The sequence below is a fragment of the Megascapheus bottae genome, chromosome 25, assembly GCF_031878675.1.
Source record: "Megascapheus bottae isolate mThoBot1 chromosome 25, mThoBot2.hap1, whole genome shotgun sequence".
NCBI classification, from domain to species: domain Eukaryota; kingdom Metazoa; phylum Chordata; class Mammalia; order Rodentia; family Geomyidae; genus Megascapheus; species Megascapheus bottae.
In genome coordinates this window covers 17,203,929-17,222,840 of record NC_143533.1, presented here as the reverse complement: position 1 = coordinate 17,222,840, position 18,912 = coordinate 17,203,929, and the positions used below count along the sequence as shown (strand labels likewise).

The following is an 18,912-nucleotide window of genomic DNA, read 5'->3' as shown; positions in this document are numbered from 1 at the left end:
TACCCCTTGAGCTACAATACCAATTCTGGTTTTCTAGTGATTAATTGGAGATAAGAGTCTCACAGACTCTTTGAACCTCCATCCTCAGATCTCAGCCTCCTGAGTGATTACAGGCGTGGGCCACCTCATATGGCTTTTATGCGTATTTTAATAGGATCTTGCTATGTAGCTGTAACTTGGACTGTCCTTGATCTCCCAATCCTCCTGCCTTACCCTCCTGTATGCTAGGACTATAGGCAGGCATGTACCTTCATGCCTGGCAGAATTTTTTATTTCTCTTGCCAGACCTGGGGCTTGAACTCAAGGTCTGGGCTCTGTCCCTGAGCTTCTTTTGCTCAAGAATAGCACTCTACCACTTGAGCTACAGTTGCATTTCCAGCCTTTTCAGTTTATTTGGTACTGAGTACTTCAAGCACTCCACTACCAAGCCACATTCCTAGTCTCACACATAAATATTTTTAATGTGAGTTATTGCATGAATAAAACTTTTAGCTCAGAAAAAAAAACGTGGATTAAATTTGGACTAGATGGCTCATGCTTGTAATCCTGCCTAGCCAGGAGGTGGAGATTGGAAGGAGAGAAGTCCAAGCCCACAGTGACAGAAACTCTAGACCTTATCTTAACAAATAAAGTGAGAAGAACTTAAGGTGTGGCTGAAATGCTAGAGTGCCTGCTTAGGAAGTGTGAGGCCCTGAGTTCCAACCCTAGTACCACTTAAAAAAAAAAAGCAGATGACGGGGAAAGTTGAAGAGAAACTTGTGTATTCTAGCTCTTACTGAGGAAATTAATACATCACAAGATGGAAACATGTTTCTTCATCTGTAGGCAAAAGCAATGGACTCAACCAACAGGTTGACAAAAACATAGCTTAACACTTGGGCCTGAATTTTCCTAGACCCTTCCTCTTACCCTGATCTGAACCTTATTAACCCCTAAACCTTTCAAATGAAATGACTTGCTTAGAGTTATTTCTCAACTTCTACCCAAGGCTCCCTTCTCAATCTCTGGTGAATGTTTCTGCCTTACATTTATGCCTTGAAAACAAGGACAGTCCCTGTGACAAGAGACCTGAGGGAGCAAACATCTAGAACAGTCTCTCTTTGTCTTGGGAATTGGACACTCAAGTTAGGCTGACCCTTTGAACTTGTTTATCTTTCTGCAGCTGCTCCAATATTATGCCCTGGTCCATGCAACTTTTACAGTAGAGGGGAAATACATGGTCTGAATTTAAGCTTACTATAGGCTTGGCCTTAGCCAAACGAAAGAAAGAACAAAAGCTTCCTTTTTGTGAGGAGCCAGTTATTTCATCGACTTCCCTCTTCATGCTAAGGTCCTTGGAAGAAACCAATAGGACAGCCCAAACCCACACAGAAACCTCAGGTTTTAGTCATATGTCTTACAGGATGTTACGTTCATTTCTTAGTTTACCAAACAGACATTTCCTGAAACACAGAGACTAATTAGGAGATTCTGCCTAAAGGTTTGCAGCCCCTGGTGATGTCTAACTGGTTTCCTTATTTGAATTTCCCATGGATTCTCCACCCCCCACCCCTGACTGTCTTTCTTTTCTTCTATTTTCTTTTCTCTTTTCTTTCATCTTGATCAATGGGCTCCTCTCTTTCACAGCAGTTACTTGGGTTGTTTTTGAAAGCCAAGACACCCCCTGTACACAACATCAGAATCTTGCCAGAAATGCTGATACCTCAAAAATGAGAAATTTGGGAAGATTGTAATGAAATAGTTTGTGGACCCAACACAGTATTGGTGGATATCCCAGGGACAGTCACTGAGAGCAAAGGAAGGGTTGTAGTTCCTTAAAGCTGGGGTTCTCATTGAATCATTTGGGGGTAGACTTGTTTATGAACTCCCCCCTTCTCACCTCCCATAAGTCATGGCTCGGACTGGTGCATGTGTATTTTTCACAGACTGTGTGGATGGCACTGCTGCTGGTCCTGGGCAGAAGGCTGTGTGGGTGGAAAGGGCAGTGTGACACAAGGTGTGCCCTCATACTGAGATGGAGCCAGGATAGGGAGACCCAACAGGAAGATGCCAGGTTAATGTGATTCAATGAGCTAAATCTTCCCCCACTCACATCCAGTTCCCTCTCTAGTTCATCACTGGTCAAACTTAACCTGCAGCCAAAGGCCAAGGCATGCATGGAAGGAGTTGAGGCAGGGACAGTGCCCAGGCCCAGAGTTCAACCCTCAAGACTGACTTCCTATAGGGCCTGTTTGCACACCGAGTTCCCATCCTTTTCTTCTGGGAAAGCTTCTGCTTCTCCCATCTTGCAGTTTATCTCCTTTCTTGTCTCAGTCTGGCAGACTATTGGGAAAAGTCCTTACAAAGATATCCTGGGAACTGGAGTTTCAGAATAAGTGTATGTGGGAAAATATGCTCTAAGTTTGCAGTGGGCTCTGTTTTTGCTTCTACTAATTTCTTAAGCTCCTTGGGGAACAGAAAGTATCACAGGTCAAATCTCTTTCAAGTATCTCAACTGGACATTCTAAATACATGGTATGTAACTGAATTTTGTTCCATGGATGATGATTTGAAGTCGATTAGGCATACACAGATTATGGAGAACATCTGAAAAAATAGAGATATTGATTGCAAAGGTATTTGTTGTAGAGGAATTTATCCAGTAAACACATAACGAGTCCAGCTAATGTTTTCACCAGAGTTTTTCAGGCTTGGGAACAAGAATGGGAAAACACTGTGGACAGTCTGCTGGCTAGAAGTCAAGACAGAGGAAAGAAAACACAGACAAAGGTCTGTGTGAAATGTGAATCTGAGTCACCAGAGGGAGAGGGAAAAATTAGCATGTGTCATCGCTCTTCTTTTGGAGGTAACTGTTGGCTCGCTGCTGGAGACCCTCACTTGTCTCTTCCAGCTACATTTTCAGACATAAAAGGAAGCCATTTCCAAACAAATCCTCTCCTTTCCTCAAAAAAGAAAATAAAGAATTCCAGCTTCTGAAAAACCCAGAGTCAGGACTATGGCCTGTTCCCCTGGTGCCCTCTTGAGGATGAGATCAGAACTGCCTTTTTTTTCTTTCTTTTCTTTTTTTTTCTGGCTGTACAGGATGTTTGAGCTCAGTACTTTGAACTTTCCAACCCCAGTCCTTTTTCCTTTAGTTTATTTTTCAGGTGAGGTCTCCTGCTTTTTCTCTGGCTGGCCTCAGGCAGAGATACTCCTATCTCTGCTGCTTGCAGAGCCAGCTCTGAATTAAAAGAAATTCCACTTAGAGGAATTGTATTCTTTAAAGGTTCCCAAATCCTTCTATTGAAAATTTCAAACACTACTCTTCAGTATGTCTCCTTTCATAACTTCCCTCAGCTTGGAGAGGTTCCTTGGCCAACCTTTTGTCATTCTTGAAGTTTTTTCTCTGCCCCTAAAGCCAGTCCCTGAAGACCCTACTCAATGTAATTTTTTTTTTCCCTAAACAAATCCCATTCTATATATGCATTTCTGGTCACCAAGTCATAGATTGATTTTATTTATTTAATTATATTTGGCAGTCCTGGGGCTTGTACTCAGGGCCTGGGAGCTGTCCCTGAGCAGTTCTTTAAGGCTAGCGCTCTATCCTTTTGAGCCGCAGCTCCACTTCCATTTTTTTTGGGGGGGGGGCGTTGTTTTGGTGATGAATTGGAGAGTTTCAGTAAACTTTCCCGTCCTGGATGGGTTCGAACCACAATCCTCAGATCTCAGCCTCCCGAGTAGCTAGGACATCACGGACACCGGGCTAAAGGGTTTTAAATAACATTTCGATTCTATGCCTTTGAACTTTTTGGAGATCCCCTTGGTAGGGTTTCGGGGACATTCGGGACCGAGTGGGCACCGGGTCCCCAAGGCGGCCAAGCGCTGTCACTCAACATCACGCCTGTGGCCCGCGACGCCCGCAGGCTGTGACACTGGAGGGGCGTCGCGTCGCCCGGGTCCACGGAGAGGGGTGACACACTAAGGGGTGAACTGGAGAGGAGGGTGTCGCTTAAAAAAAAAATGGCGAGCATCCCTTGACGGTGTGTCGGGCGGCACCTGAGAGAGACTCTGAGGGAGTTTAAGCTGCCGGAGCGCCCCGTGGCTTCCACGGGAGCACTCCCACAGTCTGCGTGGGTCTCCGCACTGTCACTCACCCCCCCGAGCTGTCACTCCAGCCGCCAGCGTCCGCTAGGCGTCACCGTGGCGCGCGGGAGACGGGCGTCGCTCCTCCGCGGACTCGCCAGCCCTCCCGCAGCGCTGCGCGCGCACGCACACTCCCACACCGGAAGTCAAGAAAGATTACGCCTTCCACACACCGGAAGTGCCTACGGTGGCCGGCGGGGCAGCCGCAGCTGGGCATGAAGCCGGGCGGCGACGGCCGCGGGGGCGGCGGCGACGGCGATGAGCGACATCGTAGAGAAGACGCTGACGGCGTTGCCGGGACTCTTTCTGCAGAATCAGCCTGTGGGAGGGTCGCCCGCTGCCAAAACGTCTTTCTCCTCCAGGCTGGGCGGCCTCATCCGCGGCATCACCGCGCTCACGTCCAAGCACGTAAGTGATCCGGGGAGTGGGGGACCTGGAGGTCAGAGGCGTCCTGGGGAGGCCCGGTGTGAGGACGCCCGGGGCTGGGAAGGCTCCGGCCAGCAGGCCCCAGTGAGGAGGCCTCGGATGGGTGAGGCCACTTGATGGGAGAGGCGTCCTGAGGAGGCCTCGCGTGGGGAGGTCCCAGCCCAGAGGCCACGACCCCAACCCAGACCCCGACCCCCGCATCCGCGGGACGTAGGGCCGCCTGGGTGGCGCCTCCTCTTTCGGTCTGTCAGGGAAGCGTCACTTTCCTGCTTCGACTCACGGCATCGTTTGGCTGTCATTTCTTTACCCCTTTGATCCTTTCTCTCTCTCTCTGTCTCTTTTGTTTTGTTTGTTTTTGCGTTGTTTGGAGGATCCGATGAGATGTCAAGTCTGTGAAAATAACACAGTGAGATGTAACTACTACCAGACACTAATTCCTTTACTGAGTTCCTTCTTCCCCACAGCTGCTTCAACTGAACAGATCTGTCCACCTCAGCTTGTGGTTGAATACTTTTGTAGGGCTGTAGGGCGGGGGGGGGGGGTGGAGAGAGCTTAAGGTTCTTAGACTAAGTCATTGGAGTTCTCCTTCCCCCCCCCCCAAATAACCAAAATGTTCCCAAAGTATAAAATGGGATGAGTAGGTCCCTGCTTCAGATGGACTTTGAAAATGAGTCATTATAATAGAAGTAATTAGAGTGGATGGTGTGGCTCAAGTGGTAGACTATTTTCTTAGCATGTGCCAAGGCCCAGAATTCAAGTCTCAGTACTAAGAAAAGAAAGGAAAAAAGTAGTAGTTATGGCCAGGAGCAGTCTAGTGGTAAGAATCCCTGCCTGGCATGCACAAAGCCTGGGTTCAATTCCTCTATACCACACACACAGAAAAAGCTGTAAGTAGTAAGTACTGTGGCTCAAGTGGTAAAGGGCTAATCTTGAGAAAGCCCAAGGACAGTGCCCAGGCCCTAGTTGAAGCCCCGGGACTGGGGCAGGGGTGCACAGGAACTTTCACTAAATAAAGTAATAGTTATTAAGTAGTTATTAAATTCCCATCATCTTAAGGTGGAATGCTCAAGATGCTGATTTAAAATCCAGCTACTGAGACATGATTTAACAGTTATTTGTAAGCAAAGTTATATAGTAAGAGTTTAAGCACTTGGTTGTTTTTTTTTTTCTCAAGCTGGCTTTGGACTGCAATTCTCAGTTCTCAGCCTTCTGAGTAGCTAGGATTACAGGTGTGAGCCACCCATGTCTAGCATTATATTGTTGGTTGTGGGCTTTAGTCTGGGTGCTGTCCCTGAGCTCTTCAGCTCAAGGCTAATGCTCTACCACTTGAGCCACAGCACCATTTCCACCACTTCCAGTTTTCTGGTGGTTAATTGGAGATAACTTTTGTGCACTGGCTGGCTTTGAACCTTGATCCTCAGATCTCAGCCTCCTGAGTAGTTAGGCATGAGGCGCTCATTATAGGTTTTTTTTGTTTGTTTGTTTTGTTTTTTGTTTTAATACATTTTTAAGCCAGGTGGCTCATGCCTATAATCCTAGCTACTCTGGAGGCTGAGACTTGAGGATCGCTGCTCAAAGCCCACCCAAAGCCTGCCCAGGCACTAAAAAGTCTATAAGACTCTTATTAATTAATCACCAGAAAACTGGAAGTGGCTCTGTGTTAGGGTTGTAGCCTTGAGTTGAAGAGCTCAGGGACAGCACCCAGGCCCAGAGTTCAAGTCTCATGACCTACCCAAAAAGCAAACAAACATCTTTAATGCTTATTATAAAGGTGATGTACAGAGAGGTTACAGCTTCATAAGTTAGGTAATAAGTGCATTTCTTCTTGGGCTATATCACCTGTTTCTTTGCTCTCTTCCGGTTTTCCCTTCCATCTCCACCTACAAGTTGTATAGTTCATCTTCAACATGGTGTCTAATGAATACCACTGCAGCATTTGTTCACTCCACAGTTCCATTTTTTGCTGGTTAATTGGAGATAAGTGTCTCATGGGCTTTCCTGCAATCCTGCTAGTTTAAAAAGTTACTTAATCTTTAAAATATGTTTGCTTTTTCAGGAAGAGGAGAAATTAATCCAGCAGGAATTGAATAGCCTGAAAGTAACTGTCTCTGCTCCTACCACTACACTGGTAAGTACTGGTAAGTTTGTTTTTGTAGTTAGTGTAGTGCATTTTAATTTGAAGTCTGGGCCACTCGGGATTTGAGAGCATAGCATTTAAGTGATTTTATTTATTTATTTATTTTTTGGTGGGTTATGGGGCTTGAACTGGGCCTGAGCAGTGTCGCTGAGCTCTTCGGCTCAAGGCTACCACCCTACCCTTGAGCCAAGCTCCATTTCCGTTTTCTAGAGGTTAATTGGAGATAAGAGTCTCAGGTCCTTTTGTGCCTGGGCTGGCTTTGAACCTTCATCCTCAGATCTCAGTCTCCTGAGTAGCTAATATTAATGGCATGAGCCACCACACCTGGCTTTAACTCATGGTTTCTAAGTTTTAATGTGTTATGGTCAAAGTTAAGGCACTAACTTAGGTTTTTTGTTTGTTTGTCTGTTTTTGCCAGCCCTGGGGCTTGAACTCAGGGCCTGGGTACCACCCTTGGACTTTTATTTTGCTCAAGGCTAGCACTCTGCCACTTGAACTACAGTGCCACTTCCAGCTTTTTCTATGTATGTGGTACCGGGAATCAAACCCATGGCTTCATGCATGCTAGGCTAGCACTCTACCACTAGGCCAAATGCCCAGCCCCACTTAGTTTTTTTATCCTTGACTGGCTGTACAGAAGCAAAGCTTGCCTGACTATGTGAAGTCAGGACCAGTGTGATCATAGTTACTAAATGAGATGATGTTCCTGGAGTCCAGTACAGATGGTACTATTTTAATCTTGTACACATAGGAAAAATAAGGATATGTCATTTTTATTATTATTATTATCGTTATTATTATTATTATTATTATTATTATTTTGCCAGTCCTGGGCTTGAGTTCAGGGCCTGAGCACTGTCCTTGGACTTTCTCAAGGCTAGAGCTCTACCACTTGACCCTCAGTACCACTTCCAGCTTTTTTCTATGTATGTGGTACCAAGGAATCAAACCCAGGTCTTTATGCATGCTAGGCAAGCACTCTACCACTAAGCCAAACTCCTGGCCCCTAGGATATGTCATTTTACATAGTATTTTCAGACCTAGATGGATTCATTATCAACTATTTTATTTGTACTTATTTTTGATTATTGAACTTGGGACTTCATCCATGCTAAACATAGCACTTTACCTTGACTATATCTCCAGGTGTATTGCAGACCTGTATTTTTAATTTAGAGTATTGACTGGTTGACAAGATAGAAAAATTATTTTCTTGCTATGAACTAAGTATATTGTATAGTAGCCAAATCAAGACATAGTCTTGATTAACAAAGTCTCAGTGCCATAATAACTTGGGTCTTTAGATTGTACTTGTTCAGCACCTGCTCAGTGAGTGGTCACAGAATGCAGGCCATGTGAGACAGTCTGCACATAGATTTTAGAACCCAGGTTTTTGTTGTTAGGATTTTTTGTTGACATGTAACAATTGCAGATCTTTATGGGATAAAATGTGTGGAATAACAGGATTTTTTTTTTGGGGGGGTAGCAGTTTGAACTTCCAGTCAAATTTGCTAAGTAAACTACCTATCACTTGAGCCATGCCCTCAGTCCTTTTTTGCTTTTCTTGTTTTGCAGTTAGTGTCTCCCACTTCTACTTTGGGCCATCCTCCATCCTCAGACCCCAAGCTCTTATATGTGGCCTCTCAGTCATACAGGCTTATGTCATATGCCCTATCAAGAGGTTATTGATTAAGATCTCTTCCTCCCAAATAGCTGAGATTACAAGATTGAATGGCCTAATGCCTTTTTTTTTTTTTGGTGGGTCATGGGGCTGGAACTTGGTCTGGACACTGTCCCTGAGCTCTTCAGCTCAAGGCTACCACTCTACCCTTGAGCCAAGCCCGGCTTCCCATTTTCTAGAGGTTAATTCGAGATAAGGGTCTCAGGTCCTTTTGTGCCTGGGCTGGCTTTGAACCTTCATCCTCAGATCTCAGCCTCCTAAGTAGCTAGAATTACAGGTGTGAGTTACCATACCTGGGTTTCTAATGCCATTTTTTAAAATGAAGTTTTCTTCGACCAGCATTTGCTCAACAAATATTTAATAGAGTATTATGTATATTAATCATTGTGGGAATGTTTCTTCTTTCCCTAATAAAAATATTAAGGTAATCATTTTGCATGAGGATATGATCATGTACACGAATAATACATATCTGAAAGGATTATGTATTTCCTTCAGTGATAATAATATCATAGACAAAACTCAAGGCATCATTAATCTGATGTATGTGAATATTTATGTGTGGATGTAACATTATTGTACTTCGTGGCACATAAGAGAAGTATTACAAAATAGTTTCTCCCTTTTTATTTTGTTAGGTTTCAGTTTTCTACAATTGATATTAGCATATGCAGTTTTTCTTGCTACAAGGCATAAATCTGGTGTTGGGTAGAATTCAGATGTGAAGTTAGGGAGTCAGTTTAGAAAGAAGTGTATATAATAATTATGGCCTCTCAGCTGTGGACATGTCTCATCTTTTAGTCTTTCTCTGGCGATCTTACAGAGGTAGGATGACTGTTAAAGAAATTGTAAAGAGAATTTCTTTATTGAGGAAAGGTGCTATCTTCTCTAAAATTAAGAGAATACTAATGTATACAATAATCTTCCTTAAAGCTCATAATGATTTCTGAAAACTCTGAGATATATCCATCTTACTAGGACTATAGCCATGCATGTTGCTTGCAACTTAATATTAAAATGTGAAAAGTATTTTCATTACAGAAATCGTTGCTAACTTCTGGGAATTTTATGCATATTTTTATTGACAATATATTAAAATTCTAGAAGTGGTGTATTTTAGATGCCAAATAAGATTACTGTGGATGAAGTTTGGTCTCTGCTAAATATTTCACTTTGTAACCAAAAAAATTTGGACACATAAAAACATAACATTTACAGCTTATTTTGTCTGTGCCAGTAAAAGATTTGAAATGATGTTATTAACATTAATATTGACTGCTAATAATTAAGATTGAGAAAAACTTCTGTTTAAGTTTTTTTTGTTTGCTTGTTTTTTGTTTTTTTTTTTTTGTCATGGGTCTTAAACTCTGGCCTGGGTGCTGTCTCTGAGCTCTTCAGCTCAAGGCTACTGCCCTACCCTTGAGCACAGCCCCATTTCCTGATTAATTGGAGATAAGGTCTCAGCTTTGTATTGCCCAGGCTGGCTTTGAACTGCATCTTCAGATCTGGTAGGATCTCCTGAGTAAGGATTACAGGCGTGAGCCACCATGCCCAGCTCTATTTATGTATTATGATATTGGGTGATTAGTTTCTAATATCTGCCTTATCTCTTCTGTGCCTGGATTAAATGTTTATCCTGTTAAATAATTATTATACAGAAATCAAAACATTGTGGTTCTGAATATAGTCACTGGATATTTTGTTTTTCAGAAAATGATGAAAGAATGTATGGTAAGACTTATATATTGTGAGATGCTTGGATATGATGCTTCCTTTGGCTATATACATGCAATCAAGTTGGCCCAACAAGGAAACCTCTTCGAAAAAAGAGTAGGTATGTATGTGTTGTGTTTAAGATTTTCATACTTAATTTTGTCCTTTAAGTTCCAATTACTGTATGAAAATGAATGATGGCATGTTTATATAATCTGTTTTTAGAACACTGCATTGTAATCTCCAAAAAAGATTTAAATGATAACACCTCAGAAACCCAAAGTCTATAGGTGGTCAGTTTTTCGCATTCATACAATTTTGGAGTTACAGAGAAGATTAAACCTGAGCTGGATAGGTGGCTCATCCCTATGATCCTAGCTACTAAGCAGGCTGAGATCTGAGGACCATGGTTCAAAGGTTAATTGGAGATAAGAGTCTCAGAGTCTTTAGTGCTCAGGCTGGCTTTGAACCATGATCCTCAGATCTCAGCCTCCTGAGTAGCTAGGATTACAGGCGTAAGCCATTATACCCAGCTATCTAGTAGAATATTCTTTAGGGTTCTTTTCTCCCTTTTCATATTCCAAATTAGATATCATATGACTTCCATCCCCACCCTTCCCCCCAAAAAAGAAAAAAAAATCAATTAGTCGTTTCCTTTTCTTTTTTTGGGGGGGTCTTTTTTTGGGGGGGTGGTTGTGGGCTTGAACTCTGGGGCTGGGCATTGTCCCTGAGCTCTTCAGCTGGAGGCTAGCACCCTACCACTCGAGCCACAATGCCACTTTTGGTTTTCTGGTGGTTAATTTGAAATAAGGGTCTTACGGACTTTTTAAGTGCCTGGGCTGAGTTTGAACTGCAGTCCTCAGATCTCAGCCTCCTGAGTAGTTAGAATTACAGGTGTGAGCCACCGGCACCCAGCTTAGTCACTTCCTTTTCTTAAAATACCAATTTTTGTTAAAGATTCTATAAAATGGGAATTTTGTAGCCTCAAGATTGCTTGACTTGTTTGCTGGGTTGGTGCTCTAGGCCTGTGTTTTACTGGCTATTTTGGAGATGGAGTCTGCCCAGGCTGTCTTTGAATATCAGTCCTCTGAATCTCACTCTCCTGATAGTAGCTAGGATTTTAGACATGAGCCCAACTCTTTCACTGTTACATAAATAATACTGTAATGGGCCCCACCACCTGCTTACAATTTGTTTTTATGTTTGTCATTGACTGCTTGTTTGACTGTTAAAACATAAACTATTATTGCTTTGTATAACTTCTTGGGGACAGTATATTTTTGGTAGGTACTAATGAGGCTTTTCCTTTTTTTTTTTTTCAGGCTATCTGGCTGTTTCTTTGTTTCTACATGAAAGTCATGAACTGTTGCTTCTCCTTGTGAATACAGTGATAAAGGTAAGTACTCTGTATCAGTTAATGTAACATCTGAAAGTACTTCTGTTTCTGACATGGCTCCTTGATCCTATTGAATTCAGTGATTTTGGAAGTAGATAAGCTCAAAGAATGGGCTTAAAATGATATTTAAAAAAATCAATTTCTGCATTTTTACAGTGAAGGTGGATAATGGAATTAGCTAATTTTGAGGATGAAATGAAACACTGGCCAGACTCATGCCTATAATTCTAGCTACTCAGGAGGCTGAGATTTGAGTTTACCTGTTCTGAATCAGCCTAGGCAAGAAAATCACCATGTATATTAAGTTAATACAAATGTATGCATTTTATTGTACAGATTCTAAAATTACTTCCTTAATTTTTGTACCAGTCTTGGTTTTTAAACTTAGGGCCTAGGTTCTGCTCCTGAGAATTTTGTTTTGCTTAAGGCTAGCATTCTTAACACTTGAGCCACAGAGCCACTTGCAGCTATTTTATTTTGGTGATTAACTAGAAAAGTTTATAAAATTATTTTGTTGTTGGTTTGGAGATGTATTAAGCACTATAATAAAGGAGACAGAAATAGTTATCTTTTATATTAGTTGCCATTTGTCTATATATCTGTCATCTATCTATCAGTCTATCTATATATGGTTTCTATTAAGGCAAATGAAACAGATAGGGATAGTCCCATAAAATATGATGTAAGTATAATTGTACAAATTAAATGTAAAGCTGGGAAAAAAATCACTAACTATATAGGTCTAGTGCAATGATAAGTTTGCCATCCCTAGTTTGAAACTTTACACTGAAAGTTTTCTTTGTAATCACACCAGGATTTGCAGAGCACTAACTTGGTGGAAATATGTATGGCTCTTACTGTTGTCAGCCAGATTTTCCCTAAAGAGATGATTCCAGCTGTTCTTCCTTTAATAGAAGATAAACTTCAACATTCTAAGTAAGTAAATTCTTTTGTCATGAATGTCTATATTGTATATTTCGAGTAAAAGTAGTAGATTTATTTTAACTCAAACTTAATGCTACTACAATAGAGAATATTATTTGAAATTTTTTTTGGGGGGTGGAGTCAGTGTGGGGCTTGAATTCTGGGCCTGGGTGTGGTCCCTGAGCTCTTCAGCTCCAGGCTACTGCCTCACCCCTTGAGCCACAGCAGCACTACTTCCAGTTTTCCAGCAGTTAATTGGAGATAAGAGTCTCATGGTGTTTCATGCCCTTTAGGTTGTTTAGTGTCCTTTAGTGCCTGGGCTGGCTTTGAACTATGATCCTCAGATCTCAATCTCCTGAGTAGCCAGGATTACTGTCATGAGCCACCACGACTGGCTTGATTTTTATTTTAAGCACTTAAAATAAGCACCCTAGGGGCCGGGAGTTTGGTCTAGTGGTAGAGTGCTTGCCTGGCATGCATGAAGACCCGGGTTCGATTCCTTGGTACCACATACTTAGAAAAAGCCAGAAGTGGTGCTGAGGCTCAAGTGGTAGAGTTCTAGCCTTGAGAAAAATCCAAAGACAGTGCTCAGGCCCTGAGCTTAAGCCCAAGACTGGCCAAAAAAAAAAAAAAAAGAGCACCCTAGAGGCTTCAGAGGTGACTTAATGGTAGATTGATTGCCTAACATGCATGAAGTCCTGGGTTCCATTCCTCAGTACCACATACACAAAAAAAACCTGGAAATGGCACTGTGGTGATGTCTCAAGTGGTAATGTGCTATCCTTGAGCAAAAGAAGCTCTAGGATAGTGCCCAGGCCCTGAGTTCAAGCCCTTGAACTGGCCAAAAAAGAAGCCTACTAGAGGAATATATAATATATAATGTAGGCAGTTAAAACTTTTTGATCCAGATGTGGTTGTACATAGCCTGCACTGGGCAGGCTAAGGTAGGATAGAGAGTTTAAGTTCAACCTGAGCTATATAGTGACACCTTATTTCAAAAAGGGGGAATAAAAATCTCTAGAGACTTTTTGTTGTTGTTGTCCTCATTGTGTAGGACTTGAACTCTGGGCCTGGGCTCTGTCCCTAAGCTCTTCAGCTCAAGGCTACCTCCCTACCCCTTGAGCCACAAAGCCACTTCCTGTTTTCTGGTGATTAATTGGAGATAAGAGACTCACAGATCCACAGGAGTTTGGCCTAGTGGTAGAATGCTTACCTAGCATGCAGGTTTGATTCCACGGTACCCTGTACACAGAAAAAGCCAGAAGTTGTGCTTCCACCAGTGGCTCAACTGGTAGAGCGCTATCTTTGAGGAAGCTCAAGGACAGTGCTCAGGCCCTGAGTTCAAGCTCCAGGACTGGTAAAAAACAAAATTAAATTAAATTAAGATAATTAAAAAAAAAAAGCCTCATGGACTTTTTAGTGCCCAGGCTGGCTTTGAACTGCAGTCCTCAGATCTCAGCCTCCTGAATAGCTTGGATTATGGGCATGAACCTGTGGAGCCTCTACGGATAATAACCAGCTCTCTCTAGAGATTTTAATTTTTAGAAATAACTTTTTTAGGGGCCGGGAGTTTGGCCTAGTGGTTAAAGTGCTTGCCTACCATGCATGAAGACCTGGGTTCGATTCCTCAGTACCACATACATAGAAAAAAGCCAGAAGTGGTGCTGAGGCTCAAGTGGTAGAGCTCTAGCCTTGAGAAAGTCCAAGGACAGTGCTCAGGCCCTGAGCTCAAGCCCAGGACTGGCAAAAAAAAAAAAAAAAAAAAAGAAAAGAAATAACTTCTTTATGGTTGATGGATTAGAAGAAACTGGTAAGACTATCATTCTTCCTTTCTTTTTGATTACATAATAGCTGATATTTTGAAATGACCTCGCCTATAATCCATTCAAACTAAACACCTCATGGCTCAGCTTCTCCTGTTGAAATTTAACTTTTCATCCTTAGGGAAATTATACGAAGAAAAGCTGTTCTAGCATTGTACAAATTCTATCTCATTGCTCCTAATCAAGTACAGCATATCCATATTAAGTTCCGGAAAGCACTCTGTGACAGAGATGTTGGGGTCATGGCTGCTTCTTTGCACATATATCTTAGGATGATTAAGGTAAGTTGGAAATTTCAGCAAGTACTGAATAGCTACCATTGGAAAATATAACTAGAATTAGAAGAAAATTCATATTTCAATAAAATGCCTCATTAACCTTTTTTTTCTTTTGCTAGTCCAGGATTTCAACTAAGGACCTGAGCACTGTCCTGGGGCTTTCTCAAGGCTAGCTCTCTACCACTTGAGCCACAGCACCATTTCTGGCATATGTGGATCTTTGTGCATGCTAGACAAGCACTCTACCACTAGGCCAAACTCCTGGCCCTCATTAACATTTTTATGCTGTAAATGTGGCTTTCTTCTTATTGTATGGTAAAGGTGATGTACAGAAAGAAGGGTTATAGTTACATAAGTCAGATAATGAGCATATTTTTAAACAGTGTCATCTCTTCCCTTGTTTTCTCCTAGTATTTCCCATCGACTTCCCCCCAAGATTGACTTTCTAATAGTAATTATGACATGTTGTTGACCATATGAATTGTGAGTTAATTATAGTTAGATCTCTGTTTTTTGTTTTTTTGTTTTTTTGTTTGTTTGTTTTTTTGGCCAGTCCTGGGGCTTGAACTCAGAGCCCCGGCACTGTCCTTGCACTTTCTCAAGGCTAGCTAGCTACCACTGAAGCCACAGTCTCATTTCAGCTTTTTCTGTGTATGTGGTTCCAAGGAATTGAACTTAGGGCTTCGTGCTTGCTAGACAAACACTCTACCACTAGGCCACATTCTTGGGCCCTAGAATTAGATTTCTGAATCCCTGCAGTGATCTCCTGTTTACAGAAATATGGAGAATATGGAGAAATGGTGGCTAGGGAAGATGATGGAACTATTCAGGTTTTTCAAGCCGTGAATCTCTTTCAGCCAGCTTCATGGGATACCTAACAGGTGGTAGAAGAGAGAAGAGGTTGTGTCAGGTAGAGTAGTAGGCAGTTCTGGCTGCCTACACTGAAACTGTGTTAGTCAGAGGAAGAGGAAGGTTGAATGGTGTGATAAAATATTTTTGTAAACGATGATATGTACTAATTCAGTAATTCAGTCCCATTGTATTGTCTGAAACTCTGTGTTCAAAAGTATTCTCAGTCCCTAGTGTTATAAAATTATTTATATTTGTATATAAAAATAAATATATATCTTTGTGGGAGATTTTATAAATGCCTGCTATCACAAAATGAAATGTGTTGTTGAACTCATTATGATTATAGAATGAAAATTTAGCCAGACACTATTGGCTCATGCCTGTTATTCTAGCTACTTACAAGGTTGAGATCTGAGGATCACATTTTGAAGTTAGCTTGAGCAGAAAAGTCTGTGAGACTCTTATCTCTGGTTCACTTCCTAAATGCCAGAGTGTAGGTGTGACTCAAGTGGTAGAGTGCCAACTTTGAGCAGAAAAGCTTAGCGAGAGTACAAGATCCCGAGTTTGAGCCCCAATACCAAAAGAACCAACACTTATCTTCTTCTGTTTTATTACAAAATGGTATAGTATAAATATATTTGACATTAAATCTTTTTTTTTTTTTTGCCAGCCCTGGGCTTGAGCTCAGGGCCTGAACACTGTCCTTGGACTTTCTCAAGGCTAGAGCTCTACCACTTGAGCCTCAACACCACTTCCACACTTCCGTTTTTTTTTCTATGTATATGATACCGAGGAATCAAACCTGGATCTTTGTGCATGCTAGGCAAGCACTCTATCATTAGGCCAAACTCCCGGCCCCTAAAAATCATATTCTCTATTTAATGTTTGCCCTTGATAACATCTTTGCAATGTAGAATCTAACATTCTACAATACTTCTAAAAGAAGTATTTTCCAGTTCAAGAGATTAGTCAGAGATACCCAAGACATTCTCATTCAGAAATAATATATTTACATGCCATATGGGTAAATTAATATTCTTACCAACAGCTCCCTGATTTGAATTTAGTTTAAGGGCTTTGAATGTAGCCTCCACTGAGCTTCTGTCAGAATTTAATTCTTTTTTTTAATTTTTAATTTCATTGTCGGGGTAATGTGTAGAGGGATTACAGTTGTATTTGTCAGGTAGTGGGTATATTACTTCTCATACATTGATACCCCTTCTCATGTTTTTGTCCAGAATTTAACTCTTATGTGTTTTACACACATAATTCAGAGATTGCAAACAGGTCTCGATTTTCAGAATCACAGTGTTGCTGCTTTTTATCAGTATGCCAGTTCTTTTCACTTTATACTTTATTTGCTAAGATTGGCTAGTAAGGATTCTAAAGATGTAACTAGAAAAACTTTTAAAATGTGATTAAACTATGAAGGAAAAAGTAGGGAGTATGAAATTTTTTCTGAAGATGAATCCTCTTTGGATCAGGTAGCCAGAGCAATCTCAACATAGAAGAAATTATGTGTATCAGAGCTCTTATTAAATATGAACACAAATTAAGTGAATGTGTTTTAAGGGAGGTTTTATATGAAATTTCAACCAAGCCTTTTTTTTTTTAATGTAGGAGAATCCATCTGGATATAAAGACTTGACTGGAAGTTTTGTAACCATTTTAAAGCAAGTAGTTGGAGGAAAGCTCCCAGTAGATTTCAATTACCACAGTGTGCCAGCACCATGGTTACAGATTCAGCTTTTGAGAATACTTGGACTTCTAGGAAAAGATGATCAAAGGTAAACTATTCTAAATTACTTAATGACTCCATACCATAGGACTTAGTCACTTGGAGGTTTTAGTCTTAGACTTAGGCTTTAGTCAATTAGAGGTTTCATGGTCATCCACCTTCTGCCAGTGCTCTGTTGACTTAATAGTGATCAGTGAATATGAGAAGTTCATAAATTCTTGAATAGTTGATAGGGTAATCCTGGGGGTCCTTTACATCCTGTTCTACATCATCAACTTGTCACATTTGCTTTATCATTGACTCTCTTTCTGTGGTCATATATATGTCAGATATCATATATACATATATATATATTTATATATTTTTTCTGAATTGTTTGAGAGCAAGTCCAATTTTATATTAGTTCCTTTACAATCAAGAGGCCTGGTTAGAGTCTTATTTATTGAGAAAATATTTGCTAATCAATGTTTTGACATTGATTTCAGGTAGTATGGTGTATTCATATTCTAATTTTCTAGCCTTGTTCTGCAGAGGGACTGTCTTCCTCAGAAATGTCGCCCATCTTCTTACCAGCACCAATTTTCTGTGAGCTCCCCATCAGTGCTAATTGGGCTGGTTCACTTTTGATTACTGTGTCAATGATTTCCTGTGTTTTCACTCCTGATGAAAATCTGGAGTGCAAAACCTGAAGTGATGAGGAAATATACATTAGAAATGTTTCTTCTAATTTTATTTTATGTAATTCCACACTGCACTAATACAGAGTTCTAGTTTTAGCTCACTGGAATTCTTTCTTTCTTTTTTTTTTTTTTTTTTGCCAGTCCTGGGCTTGAGCTCAGGGCCTGAGCACTGTCCTTGGACTTTCTCAAGGCTAGAGCTCTACCACTTGAGCCTCAGCACCACTTCAGGAATCTAACCTGGGGCTTCATGCATGCTAGGCAAGCACTTTAACCACTATGCCAAACTCCCGGCCCTCTTTCTTTTTTTTTTAATGCTAGTCCTGGGGCTTGAACTTAAGGCCTGGGCTCTGTTTCTAAGCTTTTGTGCTCATTGAACTACAGCACCACTTCCAGCCAATTGGAGATAAAAGTCCTACTGATTTACCTGCCTGTGCTGGCTTTGAACCACATTACTCAGATCTCAGCCTCTGGAGTGCTAGGATTATGGGCGTGGGTTCCCTGTATCCAGCTAGAATTCTGTTTTATAATTTAGTATTGGTGTTTTGTCCCTTATCCACTATAGAAGACAATGCTCTTCCATGTTGTAGGAAGTAACTCTTGAGGAATTTCACTTCATTCATTTAGCCATATCTTTTCTTGGGTGGATTTAAAGAACATACAATAGTTGAGTAAGATTCCTTACCTTCAAAGATCTGTGTGGAATAGTAATCAGGATAGGTTCAGATAAATGGAAATATAAAGAGTGGAACTCTGTAAAGTTATACAGCTTAAGTATGCTCTCCACTTAGATTTTTTTTTTTTTGCCAGTCCTGGGCTTTGAACTCAGTGCCTGGGCACTGTCCTTAGGCTTTCTCAAGGCTAGGGCTCTACAACTTGAGCCACGTTACTATGTCTGGATTCTTTTTTTATTTTTTTTCATATATTTTTTATTGTAATTAATAGAAGGGTTACATTATATTTGCCAGATAGAAGGTGCATTAATTCACATACATTGATATCCTTTCTCTTGTCTTGGTCCCCATTTCCCTCCCCCCCATCCCCACCCCTCATCTTGTTTTCCCCCCTTTACTTCTGGATTTTTTTAAATGTATGAGGTAGGAAGGAATAAAACCCAGAAGGACCTGAGACTCTTATCTCAATTA

At 41.2% G+C, this 18,912-nt stretch overlaps 1 protein-coding gene and 1 pseudogene across 2 annotated transcripts in view; one reads left to right on the top strand and one right to left on the bottom strand.

Moving 5' to 3' along the window:
* The window catches only part of LOC150046483 (coiled-coil-helix-coiled-coil-helix domain-containing protein 2 pseudogene), a 43,595-nt pseudogene extending 39,346 nt beyond the window's left edge, over positions 1-4,249 (bottom strand). Inside the window, exon 1 of the transcript XR_016539698.1 lies at positions 4,134-4,249. The product of XR_016539698.1 is annotated as a coiled-coil-helix-coiled-coil-helix domain-containing protein 2 pseudogene (transcript). The remainder of the gene's footprint in view (positions 1-4,133) is intronic.
* Positions 4,250-4,356: 107 nt separating this feature from the next.
* The window catches only part of Ap4e1 (adaptor related protein complex 4 subunit epsilon 1), a 38,591-nt gene continuing 24,035 nt past the window's right edge, over positions 4,357-18,912 (top strand). Inside the window, exons 1-7 of the mRNA XM_090358418.1 lie at positions 4,357-4,530; positions 6,605-6,676; positions 10,077-10,200; positions 11,402-11,475; positions 12,290-12,411; positions 14,344-14,503; positions 16,973-17,139. Coding sequence (XP_090214544.1) covers positions 4,381-4,530; positions 6,605-6,676; positions 10,077-10,200; positions 11,402-11,475; positions 12,290-12,411; positions 14,344-14,503; positions 16,973-17,139 — 869 coding nt within the window. The 5' untranslated portion in view covers positions 4,357-4,380. The remainder of the gene's footprint in view (positions 4,531-6,604; positions 6,677-10,076; positions 10,201-11,401; positions 11,476-12,289; positions 12,412-14,343; positions 14,504-16,972; positions 17,140-18,912) is intronic.